Below are 23,615 nucleotides of genomic sequence, written 5' to 3'. Positions count from 1 at the left end.
TCGAACAAAAAACCTCAAAAATGAAGATGAAGATTTTATAGCAAACGTAGATTTCCTAACATGTTCCATTACTGCATGAACGAACTTTCCAAGAGTTCAACTACCGTAATTTGTGGACTATTAAGAGCACCCAAATATATGCCGCACCCACTGAATTTGACAAAGATTTTTATTTTGAACATAAATAAGCCGCACCTGTCTATAAGCCGCAGGTGTCTACACTGAAACTAATGAACTTTACACAGGCTTTAACGAAAGACGGTGTCTGTTACACGGCTTGTATCTAAACAGTAGCCTACCAAGAAAGTCCTTGTTCACTGTCTTCCTCATTCCTTTCACAACAAGTTCTCTCGAGAGTTTGTCTTTTGGCATCGTTGTGCGTTTAAAATTCACCATCGGTGAAGCTTTTCTCCCGATGCCGTGCAGCTCAGAACACAGGTGAAGTGTTTATTCATGCCCGGTTGTTTTCAGCGTGACGAATGAGTCGCATTTCCTGTAGACAGTGCAAGTGAGCGGCAGGTCAAACGTCAGAGGAACTTCGTCCATATTTATGATGTGGTGCGGCCCGATTCAGTGGGAGCGCATCTGATTTAATATAAAGAGTTTAATTGGTTCACCTGAAACCGTACAGCAATTTCATTGGTCTGATGTTACAGGGCTCAGTTTTTTGGCTTGAATCTTGTGAAACCGGGAAAAACACATAAATTAACCGCTTCATTGTTTAAGCCACGGAGTTCAAAGCGTGGGAAAAAAGTAGCGGCTTATAGTCCGGAAAATACAGTAATTTGAAGAACATGTTTTTCACATAAGTGTTTTTTGCTTCATTGATTAAGTGTTGAATAAGAAATGAAAAAGAATGAGAAAGAATATTACGTGAGCGCTAAGTGAAAGTCCCTAGAATACTCATAACTCTTAAACATCTTCTTGGATTATGTTATGAGAAAATATTGCCATAATACCTTAAGTTATCACTAGTAACTATTCATTCATTCAGGCACCTACAGTGTGTTATATTCATGAGCTGTTCCATCACATAATTGTGTAAAAGCCTCTCCCTTTTTTTTTTTACATCCCCTTTCATGGTCACGTTGTACCTTCACAACAACACAGACACCCACCCACACTCCAGTGCAGTCGCTATGTGCTATTTTACATGCCATTTAGCTCCTTTCTTCTCCCACAGGTTGCTCTTTTTTTAATCATCAAAACCATCTTACTGCCTTATAATTAATGCGCGGTCTAATTTTTGACAGATTAAAGGCAACAAGATTAGAAGCAGCTGAGAATGTCAGCAGAAGCAGAAAACAAAGCATAAATAGGGCTTTGGTTTGAGGCGGAAATCAGGGGTGAGGTTGTGTTTTTAGATATTAAATTAAAAAGAGCTCTAGCAAGAAACTTGAGGCTATAGCACACACAATAATGTTTTGGCATTTCAGGAAACAGTCAAGCATCATTAAAACACAATTTAAAAGGAGAGACTAAGTTTATGTGTAGCTTTAACACAAACACCCAACAGGAATTCAGAATTCTGAGCAATCGAATAAGAGAGATCAAGCGCAGAAGAAAAAAAAAGTGAACCACGGCAAGTTGTTAATACCTCAGTATGAACCTAGATCTGTTGTCAGAGATGACAAAACCATCATCATTAAGTAGCTACGTGTGCCTACGAAAGAATGCATGGAGTAAAAAAAAAAGGATGGACCTTGTCAAGGAGTACCGCAGGAAAAGGCTGGAGTACAGTCTGCTTGCATGTGGATGCAGGTGCTTTGCCAGGCAGAGAAAAAGAAGGAAAATAGATGGCTCTGGTGGAAGAGAGCGAATCCATGCTGCTAAGGCATACACTTGATGAACCTCAGCTGTGTTGCCTGTGTGAGGGTGTCTTATATTGAAAGGCTGAAGCTGTGTGGAGCAACTAGTGGCTACTAAGAATAGGCTGGCTGGCAACCAGGAAGAAACGGCAAGAGACTAGGCAGATTTAAGATTAATGATATACAGAAGGGAACAGATGCAGCAGGAGGTGCAGGAATGCCATGAAAATGCAGTCCTGAACATTCACAAATCATAGCTGTGATCCAAGAAGAAACAGCAAGCACCACCAACAACCTACATAGACCCACGTGGTGAAAACTGTCCCATCAGGCAGTCACTCAGAGAAATGTTGAATTCAGAAGCTTGAATGTCCTTTAGCAACAACCCATGTGGGTTCACCAGGCAGCTCCATGAGGGTGAAGTGCAGTGGAGGTGTGGTCTGAGTAAGGGAGTGTCATTCATTGGGAGTGTCTCTCCCGCTTATCCGTAATTCGGGTTGCGGGGGCAGCAGTCTAAGCAGGCCCCCGCCTTGACTGCTGCCCAATCCTCACAGCACTGTCCCTTACGGTCCCTCCTGCAGGTGGTGAGCCCACAGGAAGGTGGCCCCACTTCACAGACCTTGATATTTCCCTCGTAAGGGACCCCTGGAGCATAGAGGGTTAAGGGCCTTGCTCAAGGGCCCAAGAGTGGCAGGTTGGCGATACCGGGGCTTGAACCCCAGACCTTCCGATCGGCAACCCAGCGCCTTAACCGCTGGAGCCACCACTCCCCCCTTAAGGAAGTGTTGTTTGAAACTATTAAGTACCCTTAGTTGAGACCAAAATCTACAGAAATGTTCAGTAATTCTGAACACCACCACTGTAGGCTTCAATGGAATTTAAGTAAAGTCAAAATGTTTAAATTTGAGATATTAGTCATGTTTGGAACATGAACACTTGAAAGAGCTAGTAATTATCATAAAGAAAACATTATGCACTGTCCTAAAAACACTAAAACACAGGGGTACCAACAATACAATTTACTCCTAAGGAGAATTCCGTGCAGGCTTTATTGTTTACAGAAAACTGTTTGAGCTAAATGAACTGACAGCATGGTGTTGCAGTGATCATTTGATTCACTACTACATTGAATTCTACCAAGATTCATGAATCTAAATGAATTTTAATGAAATATAAGGGCAAGCCAGGTTTCCCTTGAAGTCTAAAAGCAATCACCTGTGGTGCAGAGGCTTTGCAGGACAGTGGGGCATAGCTTCCACGAGGCATACTCTGCACTCGGCATCACTGGAGAAGAGGGGAGAAGAGCTATCTAAAGCAACACTGAGGCAGCAAAGAAAGAGTTTGATGCCACGGGTTGTAGAGAGCGGCTCCATGGGAGCTGCTAAGGCACAAGCTGAGGCTTGATCAACCTCAGCTGGGTCGCTTAACAAGATGTCATACCTGGAAGCAAAAGGGCTACAACAGCAGAAAGCTTCTCTAGCCTCATTTCTTTTGGAATAATCTTACAATATGTCTCAAATTCATTTGGATCTATTCGTTTAACTCTGACATTTAGCATTCAGAGAAGAACAGCACAATTCTTTCACCAAAGAAGTTCCCGAATCTTTGCGAAAATCTGCTGCACAATACAGTCTAACACCTCCACACTCTCTGAGGAGAACATGAAACACTCGTTTCTGTTAAGTCCGATACCAGTCTGAAGACTTCTGTTGCCTCCCATAGCATATAGGTGAGAGAACAATATAAATGCAGCAGTTTGTGCTTTCACAGGGCTCCTGGTGAGAAACACTGAGCTCCGTGCTTCACGCACACTGTTTTCCCTTCAGATCTCTTTGATGCACAGCTAGAGTGAGGATAATTTAGCCTGTTTTCAGTGTGTTGGTCTGTGGAGTAAATAATTAGTACTGCGCATTAATCAGTGGCAAACACTATAGCCACAAACACATAAACTCACAGAACACAGAGATCCAGAGGTTCAATAAAACCACCTACATTATGAATTTTGCCCCATTCCACCAAGATGGATACCGAAGATCAGAGTGTAGACTTTTAGCATTAATTCAACAGTTTTTACAGATGACATAGCAACTATATTTCCACAGGCTTAAATGTAATTAGATACTTGACTGATAAGCAGTTTAATGGCCAGGTGTGGCCTGTTTCCTTTTTATTTCATGATAAATTAGGGAGGCAAAACGGTCTGGAGTTGATTGCAAGTGTTAAATTTGCATTTGGTCGCTCTTCAAGGGGACTCTCATTATGCGGTCCAAAGAGGTCGATGAAAGTAAATAAGGCCATGATTCAGCTGAATAAAACGAAATCAGAGAAATACCAGAAACTTTAGGAGTCACCAATGATCAATTTATTACATTTGTGAAAGCTGTGAAGTACTGGGGACTTAAGCAAAACCAAAAGCCTGGAAGACCACAAAAGACGAGCATGATTGCAGATTTGTTTAAGAAAAAAACACTTTACAACTTTTAGCCAAGTCAAGAACACTCTCAAGGAAGTAGACATATCATTGTCCGTCTGCAATCAAGAGACGCCTTCAAAAATGTTAACCATTTATGAACAATAAACAAACCAGTAGCAACATTTAAAGAACATAAAGGGCAGACTTTTCAAAAAGCTTCTTAAATAAAAAGCCTGCCAAGTTCTGAAACAAGAACAAGAATCTTGTCTGTCCAAGATTCTTTGTACAGAGAGAACCAAGATTAACTGAGAATTAGAAAGATAATTCTATAAGAAAGGATAAGATCATGTTCTGAAAACATACCACATAACCTGTCAATATAGAGGCATTCGAATGTATGGCTTTTAGTGGAACTGGGTCACTGGTGTTTTTAATTGAGGTATTAAAAAATAATTTTTATATTTATAATTAAGTGAATATGTCCAATTAATTTTAAGCGTGAAAATTTCTTTCAATTTTATTTCACTTTATTTAAAATGCAGATTAAGAAACTGTGTCAATGTCCAAATAAAAAAGGACCTTTTGACCAAAACATCATTCAAGGATCCATGAATTATAAATATAAATCATTTGTATTAGGTACCTTTGGTTTGTTTGCAATTTGAATTGAATTTCTCACTGAACATAATCAGCAATCAACAAAACAACTCAGGCTTAAAATGTACTTGTAAATCTCATTTCATTCATTGATCAGAAAAATGTCAACAGAAAAAAGTTTTGCCAAGTATACCTAAAAGTCTAAATAATTACCTGAACATGGAGAACACTGAACTGCAGAATGATTCGGTAATTAGAGAAACTCTTCACACCATTTTCAGACTATGTTGCTATGTTCTCCTCTGCCACACCAAGAGTTTAAAACACACAAGTGTTACATTTAAACGTGATACATTCTCCATATGCAAACCTGTTTTAATAAATACCACTGTTTTCTGTTTTAACATGTATGGGGGTCATACTATATGTATGAAATTTTTTTTTATTATTTTTTTTGGATTTAACTTATAATTATGTAATTTCCATCCTTACTCACTCATGATCACCTCTGCATCATTAACTGTGCAGTCCAGACACTGCATTAGCTCTAATTTTAAAAGCAGCATTCACAGACGTGCCATGTCTCGTTTTTTCGCAATTATTTAAATAAACCCCCGGAATAATAGATTTTTACATTTCTGATACTTATTTCTGAAATTTCTGGCTATGTAGTCACATCCTGGTTGGTGTCACATTTGTAAAGGTTATTAAGCATCCAAAAAATCCAGGTCAGGCTCAGTATGATTTTGGTATTCTAGAAAACATATTTGACAGATCATTTGAAAAACACAGAAATTTGCCAAGAGTTGTGTTAATTTACTCCTTAAAAATATCAACAAATAAGACCAACAGCAGCATATAACTGTTCCAGATAAGGACAATCTGGTGACTTCACTTAACATGGGTTGACAGGCTAAATTGTGCTTCAGAGCAAATTATGCTTCCTCAACAAGTCCCATCAGCTCACAATAAGCATCAGAATCATTGTGTAAGTTATTGTAATGATTCTATAGATCAGACATGTCAAACTCAAGGCCCCTGAGCTACTTACGGTCCACGGATCCATTATATGTGGCCCGTGAGGTAATATCATATTTCTATTTTAACTGGCAAAGTTTGACTCTGTGGGTGTTGCACAGTTTCCATGCCTCATCCCAGATACAATACCACATCTCAGCCTACAGGCTGTTCGAAAACTGTATGTTTGGAAGTACATATCTGTGTGAGCAACTTTTCTCTGTTATGAAGATGAACAATAGCATAACGAGGAGTCTTCTCACTGATACACACCGTCACTCTATTCTGATAGTTGCCACAAAACATACCCCAAACATTAATGAACCGACAGCCAAGAAAAGATGCGAATGCTTTTACTTACTGTTTTATTGTTGCATTTAATTCTGAATCCCGTATGTCTTGTTGTTCATTAAATCTTGACCACATTTGGCCCTCTAGTATTTCATTTTGGCCCCTTCTATGAGCACCGTTGCTATAGATGACATGCTGGGACAAGAATTGTAGATCTAATGGGGTTTAATTGTGCTCTTTTAAGGACATTTATATATTTTTTACTGGAGAATGAATTATTATGCAGGATTCATTTTTTACTGACTCACCCTCCATTAGTCATTTATTTTCTTTTCTCTTTTTTGGCTATTAAAAGTTAATAATTATCTGACTCCCAGTAGCACAGGTTTCATTTCACCCTTAGTGGGGTGCATAATGCTCACAGCACACAACCCGTCATATGATTAAAATTGTATGGGATTTTTTTTTTTTTACCAATGCCGTTGTTTTTGCACAGTCACTTTTTCATAAATGATGGATGTAAAATTCATAATGTCAAATATTCGTACAATTTCTGATATTGCTTTATATGCAGTCATTATATTTTAGACATGTTTTACTCCCCATCTAATCACAGCTATTATATACAATCTGAATATTGCTGGAATTGGGAGATTTATTAACATAATCATTGCAGTGGATAAGGTATCCAGGGGGTTTTTGTCTATTGTATGGTGAAGCAGAGTTCTTGTGTAGTCTGTGCTTTCAACAGTCATCTTGGCAACACTGCTGAGCAGTTATTTCTAGTGCTACAGAAGCATGCACTCGGCATACATTAATTCAGAACACCAATAGGACACAAATCGGAAATCATAAATATAATCTGGAAAAAAAAGATCTAGGGTGAATAATTTGTCATATTTGGCTCCAACAACATGAGTTATTTCTCTTGATACAAAACATGGAACCTGCATGCAAAAAGCTTGAAAGCACAAACCTTTTTATAGGTTATTTCATTGGTAATTTATCTGACAAGTGATCAGTAGAATATTACTTCCTACATAAATAGTGCAAAGCATAATAGCTTCTAGACCCTATCTAATGAAACTAATGGTCAATGAGAGGACTTGTAGGATTGGCCTATGTAGCATAACCATTTAGTTCCTTAGTATAGGAATTCGACTGGTGTTTTGTTTTTGTTTTTTTTTGGGGGGGGGGGGTTATATGCATTTTGGGAAAAAGTGGCTATAAAAAAAGTCACTTGAAAAAAAGAGTAAAAGGATACAAAAATCCTACACAGACATTATGTTTTTTTATGTCTGTCAAGCAGACAGTCGAGTTCTACCACATGCACTGTTTAATTATTATCATTAGAGAATTGGCATTTGGCAACAATGAGTCAGAAATGTTGAAACTGTTGCTGATCTTCCAGCTCTGATGTTTATTGTGTGCTTCAAGAAACTTCAGACTGAGTTATTTACCAACAGAAATCCAGAAAGGTTTCACTCCGATCCCATTTACGTGCTACATTCAAAGCTAAAAGTTCAGCTTGCTGTGTGAGAGGAAGGATAGAAGGTGTTTCACAGCTGTTAGTGTTTTCAAGAAAGTCCATAATTAAGTTGAGGATCCAGCAGTTAAAGGAATCGATTCAACATCATTGAGGGGAATGTTCCGGAAAACAGGATAATCATCTCTTTTGTATGGCACATCAGCCAAAATACGCATCATATAAATGGAAGGGTTGTTCTTGGGTACTTTTGGAAACTATTCATTGAGGTGACAGTGGTCAAAAGCCCCACTAAAAAGCTGTAAATGACAACCTATTTGGGCATAAACACTGAGATTAGGCATTTGACTGGGTGAATGCACCAAGATCTGGGATTTAAAAGTCAAAACAGCAAAATAAGTGGCTTTTTCTGTTTATTAAAAACTACTGATAAACATCCACTTTGAAATGTAGTTACATCACTGACTGTAACCCATTCACCCTTTTTATGAGAACAATAATTTTAACGATATATAGAGTACTCACAAAATTCAACAAATCTTGCCAAGCTTCATCACTACAAACATATGGACCCAGAATGGTTTAATTGCAGTCTTTAAGAGGAAATTTAATTGACGTTAGGCTAATTTAACACCCCAAACCATCAGAAGTTATTTAAAAACATAAGGGTAGGTACATGTCCTGTCAATCTCCCACTGAAGAACCTTTGGTCACCTGAAATCCTACGCATTACACTATTACAACTGAACCAGAAACACCACCAACCCACAATATCAGCCCAAAATCATTTGAGTGACTTTGTTGTCATCGTACTCACCCGAGGGTTTTCTCCAACCGACTTGCAGGTGAGCCGACAATCTCGCCCAGGGTGCAAAACATCTGCCCAAGAAAATCCTGGAGAAGCAGTGAGAGGGTGGAGAGAGAAATGGGAGAACAGGGTGGTGGAGATGTACATATACTGTACAGTAGATAAGATACAGGAGGACACCGAGATTTCCCCATTGCCCCACAGCTTTCCACTCTAACTACGGTAATTAAAAAAAAGGCTTGAGACGTACGTTGAACTCTGAGGGCTTCCGGGAAGGAGTGCAGGCAGCCATGTTAACAACAGAGCACAGCATGTAACAGAAAACATAAGACACAAACAAAACGGTAGCCACACCAAGGCCAAGAAGACACCATTACTGTACAACAGATGAATTTCAAATCAGGACAGTGGAAATGAGGTGCTATAGGTGGAAAGCTAGGTGACAACCAAGCATGCATCCATCTAAGGGTGGAACGGAGGGAACGTGAAGGGAAATATGCAAGTCAAAATGTATCCAAATATAGACTACGCTCATCTATGATGACTCGATTGAATACTTTTTGTTTCCACTAGTGTCTAACCAAAATTCATCTGAAATATGGACATAATTAACGCTAAACTGTTTGTGTCTATATAAATTATAGAAGGCTTGTGGATTCAAAAAGCATCAATAAGATGCATATGTGTAGATAACATTGTTAAAAACAGTACAGGAAGTAGGTGGTTTTTATTGAGAAATATTGATATGAAATAACCTTAAATGATATTTTTTTTATGTGAAATGATAATCAACATTATATTTGGATACTTAAGATTTATTTTGATTTGCATTTTTAACGCTTCATTTCACGTCTCCGCAAGTTCGGATCAGCAGTACTCACATGCTTCGAGAGGTCTGGACTTTTCGAGTCAACATCATACCTGAAATATATAATATATATATAATAAATAATACAGGGACCTGCTTAAATCATTACATTGTAATATGTGTTTTGCTCACTCTGTTTTGTGAATAGTGTTTATCTTCTTTTTCTTATAGTACTTATCGAATCTCATTTGAAATAATATTGAATATGAAAAGAAGCATGGAACATTAATTTAGATAGTTTTAAATATTTGAATTGATTTGTTTCACCTCTGGTTTAATTTGCAATGATGTATTTTTTCTTACACAAAGACATCTGGCAGTGGGCCATAAAAAGAGACCACTATCAGTTTATTAAGGATAAGTATAAAAGGAGGGTTTAATAGGATTTCAGTGGCTTTTTAAAATCTTTTCAATAGACCTGGTGCATTTGGAGTAAAAAAAAAAAAAAAAAAAAAAAAAAACAGCATACTCTGATTAACCCCTGTAAACATTAAGGTTAGCATTTTCCCTTTACATGTCAAGCTGTTAAAAGCAATGCAGTGACATTTTGTTCAAAATGTTGAATCAAATGAGTCAAATCTTGAAGTAAATTGATATAGTACATGGATAATACATTATAAAGCTGGCTCAGGAACAAATAAATTGAAGTTTGAAACTAAAGATACGGCGCAAAAGAATTTCTTAACAAAAAATAATTGCACAAAAACTCACAAGTCAAATCGAAGGCTCTGTTTTTCTTCGAAGAAGTAGTCAAGGATGAACTTTCTGACAAAGTCCGGATTTAGAGTGTTGTCAATCACCTCAGTTCTGCCAAACTGGAGAATGGATTGAGGGCAGCAGGGTGATCAGGGTAAGGGAAACAGACAAGAAAGAAGAGAGAAAATGAGAGAGGCAGAGGTTATGATGGATGTGGAGAGAAAGCAGAGAAAACGAGAAAAACACAAAAGTGAGATACTGGAGAGCAAAGTGTTAATCACAGGAAATGCTTTCTTTTCTACAATAACAAGGAGGAGTATAACCCCCTTTTTTCCCCTTTTTCCCCCAATCTCTTCTTCCTGTGAAACTAAAGCTTGATTTGCTGAAGCAAGATTGGCCAGAGGCAGATCACAGCGCGTGTGTGCCAGGGCTAATTACAGCTATGGGCCCACTCATTGAGCTCAAGAGCACAGGAGATTGGTGACAATTACACCTGCTTAATTAAGGGGCTTTTCAGCCAATACTGCCCTAAATTCCAGCAGAAAGCAGCATGGAGCATGCTACGCCATTATTTTGCCACTCTTGTCTTGGCAAACCAGACAAAATAATTGGAAAAAACCCTCCTCCCAAAGATTATCACCAAACTCATTGAAAGGTACTTAAATCTGATCTCTGATACTGAATAATTAGATATGAACACTCCGATGGTTAGTGTCCATATGTTTTCAGTTTATTTGCATAAAGTATTTAGTGTGTTCTGGATTTTGTATATATATATATATATATATATATATATATATATATATATATATATATATATATATATATATATACATATGTTAATAAGTTATTAGTCATGTTTTCATTTGGTCGGATTACAAAGCTTTAATGAGATAATCGATACAGTGTCTTCAGGTCTTCACATGTAAAAAAAAACTTTCTTTCGGCTTCTCCCGTTAGGGGTCGCCACAGCGGATCATCCGCATGTTTGATTTGGCACATGTTTTTAAGCTGGATATCCTTCCTAACGCAACCCTCCCCATTTATCCGGGCTTGGGACCGGCACTAAGAGTGCACTGGCTTGTGCACTGGACTTAATATTGTGCGTTCAGGATATAAGCGTCAACTGTTTGTAATCTTCCAATAAAATCCAATAAAATATCGTTTGTTAAATGGCAGATGGGAAGAATTTTTATAATAACCAATCATTTCATGCTATTTTCACCTTTTCCCTTTACTCAGAGATGCTTGCATGAATACGGAGACTTTTATTGCTAAAAATCGCCATTGACTCTTTATTCAGACAATTGAATTCATTATTCATTCGATTTTCTTTTCTAAAAAAAGCAAAACCTTTGTGGTTTTTATTCGTCTAAATATTGCATTATTCTTTAAATGACTAACAAAAAATAAACAAAAACTGACCCATTCACACTACGTGGTTGAAAGTATGTGGACACCTGGGCCTTTACACTTATATGCTTCTTCCCCAAACTGTAACTCCCAATACGAAATCTTTGTATGCTGTTACATTACAGTTTCCCTTAAATGTGACTAAACATGTTACAGCATAATAATGCCCCTGTGAAAAAAGTTCGATAAAAAAAAAAACATGGATTGCCAGGTTTGGAGTTTCCGAAATCAGAGACCTGATTAGAGATGAATTGGAATTTAGACTGTACTCCAGACCTTCTCACTCAACATCATTGCCTTAACGTACTAATGCTCCTGAGGCTAAATGAACACAAATCCTCACAGCCAACATACTCATTTTAAACCATCTAGATCTGACTGACTGTTTAGATCAGACATGATATATTATATCTAAAAAATTAAGAAAAACAAATTTTAGATTTTAGTTGTTATGTCAAAAGATTCACACCTTTACACAATTTTCAAAACCAACATGTTGTTCAGGATTTCAATAAGTAAAACAAATTAAACAAATGTATGTCATAAAACAATGTTATATAAACAGGATAAAAAGTTACCAAGCTGTATATTCAGCTTTTATGAATCTTCTAAAAAAGTATAGGTTAAGAAAAATCTTAATTTACTCAGGTACTATTTCAATTTGACATAAAAATTGCTCAAATCTTTCAGTCTTTATTATCGAGTTAAGATTTTGATGTATGTGTACATTTATCTTAATTATTATCGGAGGTACAATTTAGCTCTAAAAAACACATCTATTAAATGCCAAATCCAGTCTTCCTTCCTTTCTTCCAAATTTTCTCTATATAACCCTATAGCAATGTCCTGTTTATATTTATATCTACCCTGTACTTAATCACATCGAATGTATTACGCTCCTTTAATAACAATTCAATCTTTGCTTCCATTTACCATGTGTGCCCTCTTTGCCTCTGACTAAACACAGTTAAATGTGTTCACTTTTAAGTAAGGCTTTGTGGCCAGTATATAACCGTAATCATACAGTACGTAATTTTTTTTGACGTACCACCGTGGCCAAAATTGCACACAAATTTGCTACCGGTAATCAAATAATTTAATTTACACAGTTTTATGTAGGCTCTCTGCTTCTTATTGGTGAAAAAAAAAAACTAATTAGAAAATAAACAGTACTGCTGTGGCAAAAACCACAGCATGTAGAACAAGACTCTCGCTCTCTGAGCTAAAACCTGCTCTATATTAAGGCTGCCTTTATTATACTGTAATTATTGGTACAGGCTTGTAATTGCATCTTCTAATTACTCACACAAACCTACAGACCAGGAGAAATAAAGGAGCTCAAGAAAGGTTTCTAAACTAAGATTGAAAGTATCGAGGGCATTTGTGCTTATATGAACTACCAACGTTTCACAATTTATAATATTAACTTGGCCTATGCAGGAAGTAAAATTACTTTTTTTATGTCTGCAATCAATAAAAGAACAGAGTGTGTGTGTGTGTGTGTGTGTGTGTGTGTGTGTGTGTGTGTGTGTGTGTGTGTGTGTGTGTGTGTGTTTGTCAAAAAAATCTAATCAAATTTTATTTGTCACATACACATACATAAAGAGTACGACATTGCAGTGAATTGCTTTGTGTGTGTGTGTGTGTGTGTGTGTGTGTGTGTGTGTGTGTGTGTGTGTGTGTGTGTGTGTGTGTGTGTAGAGAAAAAATTATTCAGCACACTGTCGAATAAAGGGGTTTCAGGTACATGAGCTCCACAGCGGCCGACGGAGACAAAGGTAAGTGAGTGAATTAGGAGTTGATTAGGTGCCCACACACTGTGGACTAATCTAATGAGAATCGGACGTGAAGCTGCTCATCTGAGAAGCCGCTACACAAACAAATCTTTCGCCAGGAAGCTAAGCCAAGTCAGTAACCACTTTGGGTGTCCAACAAATACACACATAAGCCAGAACACAAGGCAGTCATATGGACTGGAAGCAATGTTTCTGCTCCAGAGGCCACATGAGGTTTGTGAGCATCTACCAGCTGTCCATTACAATCCAATTCCAAAGAAACAGTATGAAACTGGTAAAATAAATTATTCGCTTTTGCTAATTAGGACAATGAGAGTGAGCCTAATACTAACATATACTGGGTCAAGTGAGGTTAAAATATTTGGATACCATAAAACATTCAAATAAGGTATTTATAATGCAGAATACATGGATTGATCATATGATGTAGGACATGCAGAAAATCAAGAAATGCCAAGACACAGACAAGTCTCTTCTCTGTCTCCCATCAAATGATTTCTCCCATTTTAATCGATGAAATGGCCTGGCAAAGCTATTTATGAAAATCCTGAGGTAAACAAAGTTCCATTAAAAAACTCAGTTCCATTAGAGAAAAGCTGGGCTCATATTTATATCCAGGTTTCTATTATAGTGGATATAAATAGCATTAGATTAACAGGACTTACATTTAAATGACATTAAGGGGAAAGACAAGACTCCCCTTCATTTTGATCTTTTGATACATTACAGACAATAGTATAGTTTGACTACATATTAGGTTTCTTTAACAGCATCTCTGACAGTAAATATGGATATATTTCAGATAACAGGTTTTATATTTATATGATATTAACATTTAAAATCGGATCTCAATTCCACCTATATATACTGTCAGGGAGGCTCTAGAATAGTATCTAGAATTCAGAAGCACTGCTGTAAACTTCTGTAGTTTTATTTAACCCATAAAAGTATCAAACCTCATGTCTGCTTCTATTCATATTTTTCTATAATTTTTGAAAGCCCAGCTTCAGACACTGTAAACTGCAACTATAAACAGCATCTACAGAAGAAGCAGCAGATTGGGGCGTCAAAAGAGTCTTCCGGCGATGTGTCTTTCTCGCATTTCTGTGCTTTAGAGTCTACAGACGCTAATCTAGCTGATGCAGCCACACGTTGGCACCTGACAAGTCAGGTACTGAAAGTACTGAACCATTATAACATGTAGCTGTCCACACTTTACACCCTGCTAGACTGTTTGAACAGGAAGTCGGTCTGTTGCTCAGGAATTGCACTGACAGTTGGCAGAGTTACATGGAAGACTTCAATATATAAACGCTCTGTTGAGGAATATTGTTAGGGAATAAGGAACGATATTAAAAAGGTCACGATCATCTGGTGAACGGCTTCCCCCCATTTAATACTGTATATGTCAGTGACTAATAGTAGCAATAATCACTTATTGCTTTTCAGGTGTGTGTGTGAGTGAGTCACTAAACTATAACTGTTTATTTGCACAAGGCTGGAAAAACCAAAAACAATAATGCAGGCAAAATGTAATGCAAAGCTGCCTTTTGTATCATAATATTTTAATGAATGTAGAAGCTTAAATCTTTAGAAATCAGTGTAATTCTCTAAGCTATGACGAGCAGCAGTGGAAATGATGACAAACAGCTCATTAAGTCAACAGTTTTCTGCTGCGATGGATTCATTTCCTTAATGAAATCTCCTTTAAGTTACATTGAATACCAGCATAGGAAAAAAAAGACACCTAAATCAAACGTGCACACAGACACACACACGCACAAATGCCCTGCAGATGAACACCTTTCTATGTGTCTCTGTCTGCAAAAACTACAGGTTTTTTTTTTTTTTTTAATAAAACCAGAACACACTCACCTGTCATGTCAGATCAGGACAAGGAACTCTGAAGCATTCCTTATTGTCTCTTTATACAGAGCCTTTTGTGCTCACTCTACTGTAATATTATATTTCTGGGCTTTCCTTTATAGACAAAGGAGTATACCATTTTGAGATATTACAGTGCTCCCTATTAATGCTACAGTCCCTATTAATGCTAAAGTCAGGTGTCCCAATATTTTTGTCGCTGTAGTGTATATGGATCCCTGCCTGTTCCTGATTCTGAAAAGAGAATCTGTCATTCTCCCAGTAAAAGTTCTAGCCATTGACCAGATTGCACTGTGTGTAGTGCAGCAGGAGGTGGTGATTCAAAACAACTGACGTTCAGAATGTTCAAACAGACATACAAGGGGAAGCTTTCGCTTGAATACACCTTAATTTAGGGTGCATGTCGCAAGTGAAAAGAAAAATGTCATGGTAATGTTCAAGTATGTGAATAAAAGAAAATGTGCCTTTTTTTTTTCAATGGATTATTCATAGCTAAGAACCAAGCTGCTCTATTCAGCGCTATGAAACGAGTTAACAAAAATGAGGTGGAAATGCGGTTGGAAGGTTGATAAAAAAAATATTTGCATTCATGAAGCTGATATCACTGAGGCCCGTCAGAAAAAACTAAACAAAAAAAACAGAAGTTCTGGCAAGAGTATTCTGAAAGATGGCATTTCTTGTTAGAAATTTCTACATTATTATTCAAGCTGCTGAGCTGCTGCTGAATGGTGTGGTGCTGCTATACAGACATTCTCCAATGTTATCTAAAACAGTGATATAGAATGGATAATCTATCACAGAGCCCAGGGGTATCTGGGGTACTGGTATTGTTGGGAGGCACAAACTTATCATTTGAGGGGAAATCGGGTTATCATTTAAGGGAAAGAAAATGCTGGAGCATACTGCAAAAATGCAATATTCAGAACAGGGAAGAGTTATTATCAGCAGGCAGGCACACAATCAAATTGGAAAGAAGTCTGACTTGCTCATCCATACAGCAATGGAATGAGGATGGAAATCGTCTTTCATATGCTATATTAGAAGCAGTAAATAATGCTATGGGCACAAGCGGCGAAAGTGAGTGTCTCGCTTGTTACTGAAGAATTGCTCTAGAGAATTTTGACACTACAGTGTGTGTGTGTGTGTGTGTGTGTGTGTGTGTGTGTGTGTGTGTGTGTGTGTGTGTGTATATATATATATATATATATATATATATATATATATATATATATATATATATATATATATATATACACACACATACACACACACACACACACACACACACACACACACACACACACACACAAACATACACCACATGTTGATCACTTGCTAAGATGTGCTGAGCTAAAAGCCTTCAGCTCTTCAAAGACAAGTTTCATGTTTGAAAGTAGGCTTGTGGGTGTATGTGTGAGGACAACATTTGCTTTGTTGTGTTGTATTTTTGCTTTTATGTTTATTTACCTCTCTCCACTGCTTCGTCTCAACTCCTTGTGTATACAGGACGCACACTATGGCAAAAGAGAAAGTTAATTTAATTAGTAATGAAAACATCTGAACATCTGCACGTACATCTCCAATTTCACATCAGCTGTGGCTTGTCAGTAAACTTCATACAGCCTCTCTCACATGCACACACACACACTTTTCTGAAGCATCTGTTTGGTGTAACATTAGACGCTGACAGACTGGAGAGTGCCGACAGCCCACGCCAGTCTCTCCCTGAGCATTTCAGTCTTCAAAGAATCTCTTTGGTGTTACGTTCCTCATAGTTTAAATTCCTCACAGTTGGGTAAAAAAAATTAATAAAAATAAGCAATTTACGCCAATTACATTCTGTATAATCTGGCAGTGTCTTGAGAATATCAGACATACCAACTGGTGATTTGACCAACCAAATGATCTGAATCCTTGTTAAAAAATATTTAATATATTCCTGACAAGAATAATAAATTCAAGTGTTTTTCTCCTTACAATTATTCAAAAACAAGAATTAAATAGCTAGATTTTTTATGTGAACTCTCCGAATTCTTAGCATTGCCAATAATATGCTATTGTTGGCTAACTTGCTACTATTTTATTATGTTTTTAATTGCACAATATAAAACAAGCATTGGCTTGTTAGGGTCTACACTCATGTTTCTCAGTCTGGTAACAACATATTTGCTAATTATTTCTTCCAAATGGCCAGAAAGCTCTTAAGAATTGGATCTGATTGACAGCAATAAGTGTGAGTGAAATACAGAGAACTAAATGAACTCATTGCTGCCATAGGAACCTGTTTATGGAGATGACACATAAAAGCATACCTGATTGGCACTGCAATTTGGATATACCATTAGCCTATTTTAAAAAAAAGTGACCCTATTTTTTGCCCATTCTTAACACATAATTAAAGTTTGTAGATCCGAAATTGTCACTTTGGCTTCAATTTTAAACTATGGCACTTTCATTAATAATAATAACCACCATGTCACCTCAGCGGCTCAGTAAGTTTCACTATAAGCCCTGGATAATATAAAAAGATTTATTACATAATGCGCTTCAAGATACATTAATTAGCTATGATTTTAAGGGTAATGTGTCTACATTTACAGAATTTTCCATGAAAACTTATCTAATTTTTTTAACCAAGCAGTTGATCATAAGAGCCTTCCTCAAGGGCTCAGCAATAGCAGCTTATTTGTGCTGGGACTTGAACTCAGAATTCCCAATGTTTAACCACTTAGCAAGTCACTTGCATCTACATGTGCAAATCAACACAATGTAAGAAACATATCCAAGTCCACATGTCATAAATCGAGGCTTCACTAAAAAAAATAAAAAAAAAACACACAAAAAGCAGCACTCACTTGGGTCTGATTTGGAGAATGTGTCTTTGTCTAGAAGATTCCTGGAGGGAGGAGATAAAAAGAGAACATTGTTTAAATATGACAATGAAAGATGAGCCTTTGCTTGTATTTGACATTTGAGGGATTATTGAATTGAGTCTGTTTACAAATAGCAGCATTATTGCAGTGCTCTGCAGATAGCGATTAAGTGTCAGAAAACTTTGCACCTTTGAACAGTGATGCAATTCCTAACAAAATGGTATGGGTACAGTCAGTATAATTTGAGTATTTTGAAGCCAGAAGGCAGTCAATTATCAGGTAACTTGCACTTTGACATCAAATATATGAGTGTGTAAACTCGCTTTTTTTATAAGCTTGTAAAAACAAAAGTAAATTATTACACACCAGAGTAGAAATATGAGTCCATTTATTAAAAACAATATTGTTGAAGCAACGCAGTCACTGAATACAAATGCTGAAGTAACAGAATGATGATCAGGTAGACAGTGTTATCAGATTATAACAGCTCATCAATTCTAGACAAAGAAATGAAAACCTTATATATGAAAATATCCGTTTTATGAAACAATAAATCTGACAGGAAAACAATGTCTTTGTATCTGATGGTACACTAAATCAGTTAAATTCATAAAAGCGATGCAATAAACATGTTTGTATTGCTATGCCTTTAGCAGCTTGGGATGCTGCTTTTTAATTCTGCTCGCTCAGTTATTTTTGCGTGTATCTGCTTCTAACAACTTGTTGGATTTCCCAAAGTATAAACAAGCTACTAGCTTTAAAGGTGTAAATAAAAGTAAAAACTTCTGGCTTGTAAGGTTTTTTGTTGTGAGTAAGAAGGCCAATGCAAGTGCAGAATTCCTTTAATAAACAGTGTAAATAATGGGCGGGCCAGTGAGTGTGTACAAACAAGGAAGAAAATGGCGCAGATACCAACATTGCAGTAGGTGTGTCCTCTGGTAATCTGGAGGGAAACTGTCCGTGGTGGCCATGAAACTATAATTTACATATTTTATGACTCAGTTTAATAATCCTACTATGAAGATATATCACATAAATGAATATTAGACACTAGTTTTTTTTTTTTTATTATTACACAGAATTTCAAAATAATGGGCACATATTTGATCAACAAAATCCCTCTGAAAATTTACCTTTATAGAATGGCAAGTTCAATGTTTAATATACTGTACACCAGATTCACAATTGGAAAGGATTTGATTTAGGTGACTCACTGCAATAAACCCTAAACCCCAATATTGATTTTCCGCCCATGCTTTTCACTCCTGCTGGTGTGCTCGAGGGAACATGAGAGTTCTGTATTGCCCCGAGCTACAAAACTGTCAAGGCATCCCAACATCTAAATTAGAGGTGACATATCTATTATAGTGGCACAATCGCTCACCCACTCACAATCAAGAGCTGAATAGCAAGTCATCAGACTTGCCATAGGCAAACCATAGGCATTCAGTGTCAGTAACAAAGCACCTGTGATTACATGCTCTCTTCTACCTGTTTGTCGTTCCTTCAGCATCTCCCTCGAAGGCTTATGGCACACACCTGCTTTCTCTAATAATATATTTTTTTCCCATGGCAATAATTACGATGTTGGCCTGAGATATAAAATTACAAAGAATGGTGCTGACAGGGAAGATCCTGAAGAAAAGGGCAACGGATTTATCGATAATCTTGTTTTTATCTCACATATAAATCACCATTTCAATCATCTCTAAAACTAACTGACTCATGCTCATGCTTGACCTTTTTCAAGCAAACCCTTGAAAGCATGAAAACTCCGATATCATCGGTCACTGGCTTTCCTTCTCAGAACAGTCATGTATGATGAAACCAGTATGTGTCATAAAAATGTGCATTTAGAGACTTACTGTTTACTAATGAAATAATTTTTCACATGATCATTCTGTTTAAAAGCTAGAAGGGTCATATTCTCAAATCTTTACTAGACAAAATTTAAATTTCCCTGATTGCTAAAGATCAAACATAGTTGTTAAATGACCTTTAAACTTTTTAAAATGTTCATAAAATGTTCATGTGTGATCTTGATCTTTATCTGTTTTAAGCTCCAAATATGTGTATTTGTCTTCAGATTGGGTGTAGCCTAAACTTAAAGGGTTTTTTGACAGTTCCTCAACCTCAGCTACATCATAGCTGTTCATAACAGTTCATAACTAGTCTCAACAAGTGTTGTGTGCAGGACTATTAATCCTGCTTGTGCAAATATTAATTATTGACTTTACCTAATAAAGTACACTGTTTATTTCACAAAGTATGATTAAACTATTATCCTAAATAAAAACCACAGTGGCTTTGATCGAGCAGTCAGTGAAAGCTGTAAATGGATCATGCAGTGCTGCACGTTCATGCTAATGAATGTGGTCTTTGTTCGTCCCACAATTAGGTAGTGTGCCTCCTAAATGTATCTGTATTTGTATCCATTTAGAACACATTATCTGTTCATTCTGGATAATGTATTACATCCCCAGTGTACATCAGCAGCTAACCGGGAACATTAGCAACCAGGTGCAGAAGATTACACTCATGTGTTATACATTTTGTTTGGTAAAATTCATTTCAGTTATTCAACTGTTCTTCAATAGACAAAGATTCAGGTTGCATTTGTTGCTGCTTGTGGAGCAAATAAAATCTTTTAACTCCTAGCATAATTTTCAAGTAAACAAAGAATCAGTTGCCTGTAAATTGACAGGTAAATGCCACTTATCTGGAGTAATGAATAAATGTTTTCGGTCGGCACAATCTATCATGCTAATGTTAATGCTTCGGTAAATGAATTGGGTAATGCAGGGGGGAAAAAAATCAGTTAATCAAGAATAAATGCGCGAATGTGACGGCTCTCACTATGTGACTGTGAAACTAAAGTTCCAACAAAACAAAGGTGGCAAATTTTGAGTGCCACTGAAACACTAAAACATAATCTGGCCATTATCAATTATGTTACCATTGTCAAGACAACAAGTTCGGTCATTAAACCCATTCAGACTTGCAGTCGAGCACACGCCGAAGAAAAAGTATTGAAAATCAAGGCGCCTTGTCCTGAAATGAGGATCTGCTACTGTCTTCTAAAGGGTAGCAAGTGAAGGGTTAGGACATAAATGAGAAGAGGGCTCCAGGAGTCTTTATTACAGCCAATAAGGATTTTAAAATGGAGCTGGAGCTTGGAATAAACATAATATTCCTGGAGGGAAATCCCGGCTCCTGCTGCTGCTCTTCCTCCAGCTCCAGTTACACCCTTTTTAAATCCAGACTTAGAAACGCTCCGATGGCCCAATTAGAAAGCGGTGCCCTTGAGCCACACAGCATGGAGGTCAGCAGACAAGTGATTAATGGTTGGCCTGAAATTGTTTACATGGGAAAAACCCCAAAATAGTAATGCAATGGTATTGCCTACCATTTGTAATAATACTTCTTATTTTCAAGAGTAAAGCTTATAAAAAGCTTTAGCTCATGCAAAATCTTTGCTGCATCCCACAAAGTCTCACAAACATCTTTTTTGCATTGCCAATCGCCGTATTGAAATAAAATGCCATTGTAGATTTTGCTACTGATTTGGGCTGCAATTTGCTAATACTAAGACTATGCAACAGGAAGAACAATCATCCAATTTCCTTCCAACCATGTTTACCATGTTTTATATTTAAAACTAGCTCAAAACTAGTTTTATATAAAAGAAAATCAAACCCTATTATATACACTAAAAACTCTACCACTGGCAAATATATTGGCCAGATTTAACTCCATGCTAGCCAAAGGCTTTTATTCCAAAAATGTAAAGTCAGATATTAACTATATATCAAGAATTTACTCAGATGTCACATATACTGTAAGAAAAAATAACTAAAATGAATATTTACTTAAAATTAGCATCAACTGCTAGGCAACTGCTAGCACATTGGAGCTGTCAGAATACTTACAAAGAGAATACTTACAGAATACATACTCAAATTAATACTTCCAATTATCCAAAAAGCTCTCAATTTCGACAGATTGATGAATACCTTAAGAGCCTGTTCATATGAAAGAATTACACGAAAATGGTGAACCAACCCAGTTTGAACACTTATAAACAGATCCAGATCGATTATCAGCTAGATTTAATCATGAAAGGCTTTTATTTTTAGAATATTTTCAGTACTGACAATAATTTTCAATTGTATTAACTTCTTAATTTATTACAAACCCTTTAATTATTAGTACAGTATTATTAATGGAACAATAGATAGTAAATAATTTAAAGCTGTCAAAAATAAATTGCAAGGGCAGACTTGGCTGTAATGCTGTACTACTTGTTATTTTTATATAGATAGTGTAATTATATTATGTAAGTATAAGATATGATTATTCATGTTGGACATAGAGTAATTTATGCTCAATAGAAATCTTTGGAACAATAATAGTCTTTCAAATATGTGAATTTGGAAGTTGCTTGTGGTGTGCAATGTTTTCTTAAAGTTTTTACTCTAAATCCCAAAACTGGAAGGTGCAAACAAGAAGATGAGTTGATTATAACAGAAACAAATAAATTCCATGTGTATAGAGACAACCTTCTGCTGCATATGCCACTTCATATTCCAAGAACTGTCTTGTGGGATTAAATGGTGCATGGGAAAGAGGGAAATTGTTAGATGAGCAAAAAACATAAGCAAAAATTATCCAGGATTTTGTAAAGGATGTGTGAAATATATGTATTGTGAATGGAGAAAGTCCAGAGAGGAAGCCAGGAGGGGAAGGTGGAAGACGAGTTCTTTGTTGGTGCAGACAGCTTACAGTGCTTCACCTGCCAGGACTTCTCATTGCATATCCATGCTTTTTCTCCAATATTTATTTCCAATATTTTTGTTCATTAATTTACAGAAACAATAAGGTCTACAGAATGGCTCAATGCAAAAAAAAACAAAAAAAAAACATGCCATGTCAACGAATTTGGAATGCTCATGATGCCGTGGACATCAGAGGCCAAGAGGAATCCAAGAGATATAATTAGGCTTGCTCTCTGGGTGACAGGGATGACATTACTTTCTCTCCCCTGTCAGTCTAAGTGACACTAGCCAATCGTGGGTGTGTGTATGAGAAGGAAGGTAGTTAGCACTCCTCTAAGTCTCATTACCTGTCTTGTGACATAGCATCAGAAGATTAAAAAGAAGATGTGGTGACAGGCTTCACATGTCTCTCGGGTCTTCAGCCTCTATGGATTTTTGCTGTTGTGCGAAAGAGGAATGATAGCTAGTGGGTGAGAAATGGCATATGAACAAAGCGGGAGAAAATAAGCCAAAGGGCAGAAGCTACGATAACAAGCAAAAGTAGTACTTGTTCCTTTTCATCCTTTTAAGAGACACTGAAAAGTTTTAAAATATCAGTCGTCCATCTTTTTTCTTTTCCATCTCGTGTCTGCCGTCAAAATCTCTGTTATTGACTCACTCGACTCTGACCTCTGGAACACAGCACACGGCTCTCCATGAATCAGGGCTAGCATTTGTGTGTGTGTGTGTGTGTGTGTGTGTGTGTGTGTGTGTGTGTGTGTGTGTGTGTGTGTGTGTGTGTGTGTGTGTGTGTATCTGACAGTTGAACAAAACTGCAAAGAAAGGGAAACGATGAAGCATCAACTGTTCAATAAACTCTTCTTCTTTTTTTTTCAAGAGTTAACATGAAA

The 23,615-nt window shown here is 36.9% G+C and overlaps 1 protein-coding gene across 1 annotated transcript in view; it reads right to left on the bottom strand.

Annotated features, from left to right (window-relative positions):
• cpne5b (copine Vb) overlaps positions 1-23,615 on the bottom strand; it is a 114,979-nt gene that overhangs the window by 68,588 nt on the left and 22,776 nt on the right. The window contains exons 2-6 of the mRNA XM_083534174.1: positions 17,933-17,973; positions 16,545-16,591; positions 10,000-10,103; positions 9,302-9,341; positions 8,430-8,506 (exon numbers count right to left, since the gene is read on the bottom strand). Of these exons, the coding sequence (XP_083390300.1) occupies positions 8,430-8,506; positions 9,302-9,341; positions 10,000-10,103; positions 16,545-16,591; positions 17,933-17,973 (309 nt within the window). The remainder of the gene's footprint in view (positions 1-8,429; positions 8,507-9,301; positions 9,342-9,999; positions 10,104-16,544; positions 16,592-17,932; positions 17,974-23,615) is intronic.

Source organism: Silurus aristotelis (assembly GCF_946808225.1).
Source record: "Silurus aristotelis genome assembly, chromosome: 28".
Taxonomy (NCBI): Eukaryota; Metazoa; Chordata; class Actinopteri; order Siluriformes; family Siluridae; genus Silurus; species Silurus aristotelis.
The sequence above is the reverse complement of the archived record's forward strand: the minus strand, read 5'-3'. Positions and strand labels throughout refer to the sequence as shown.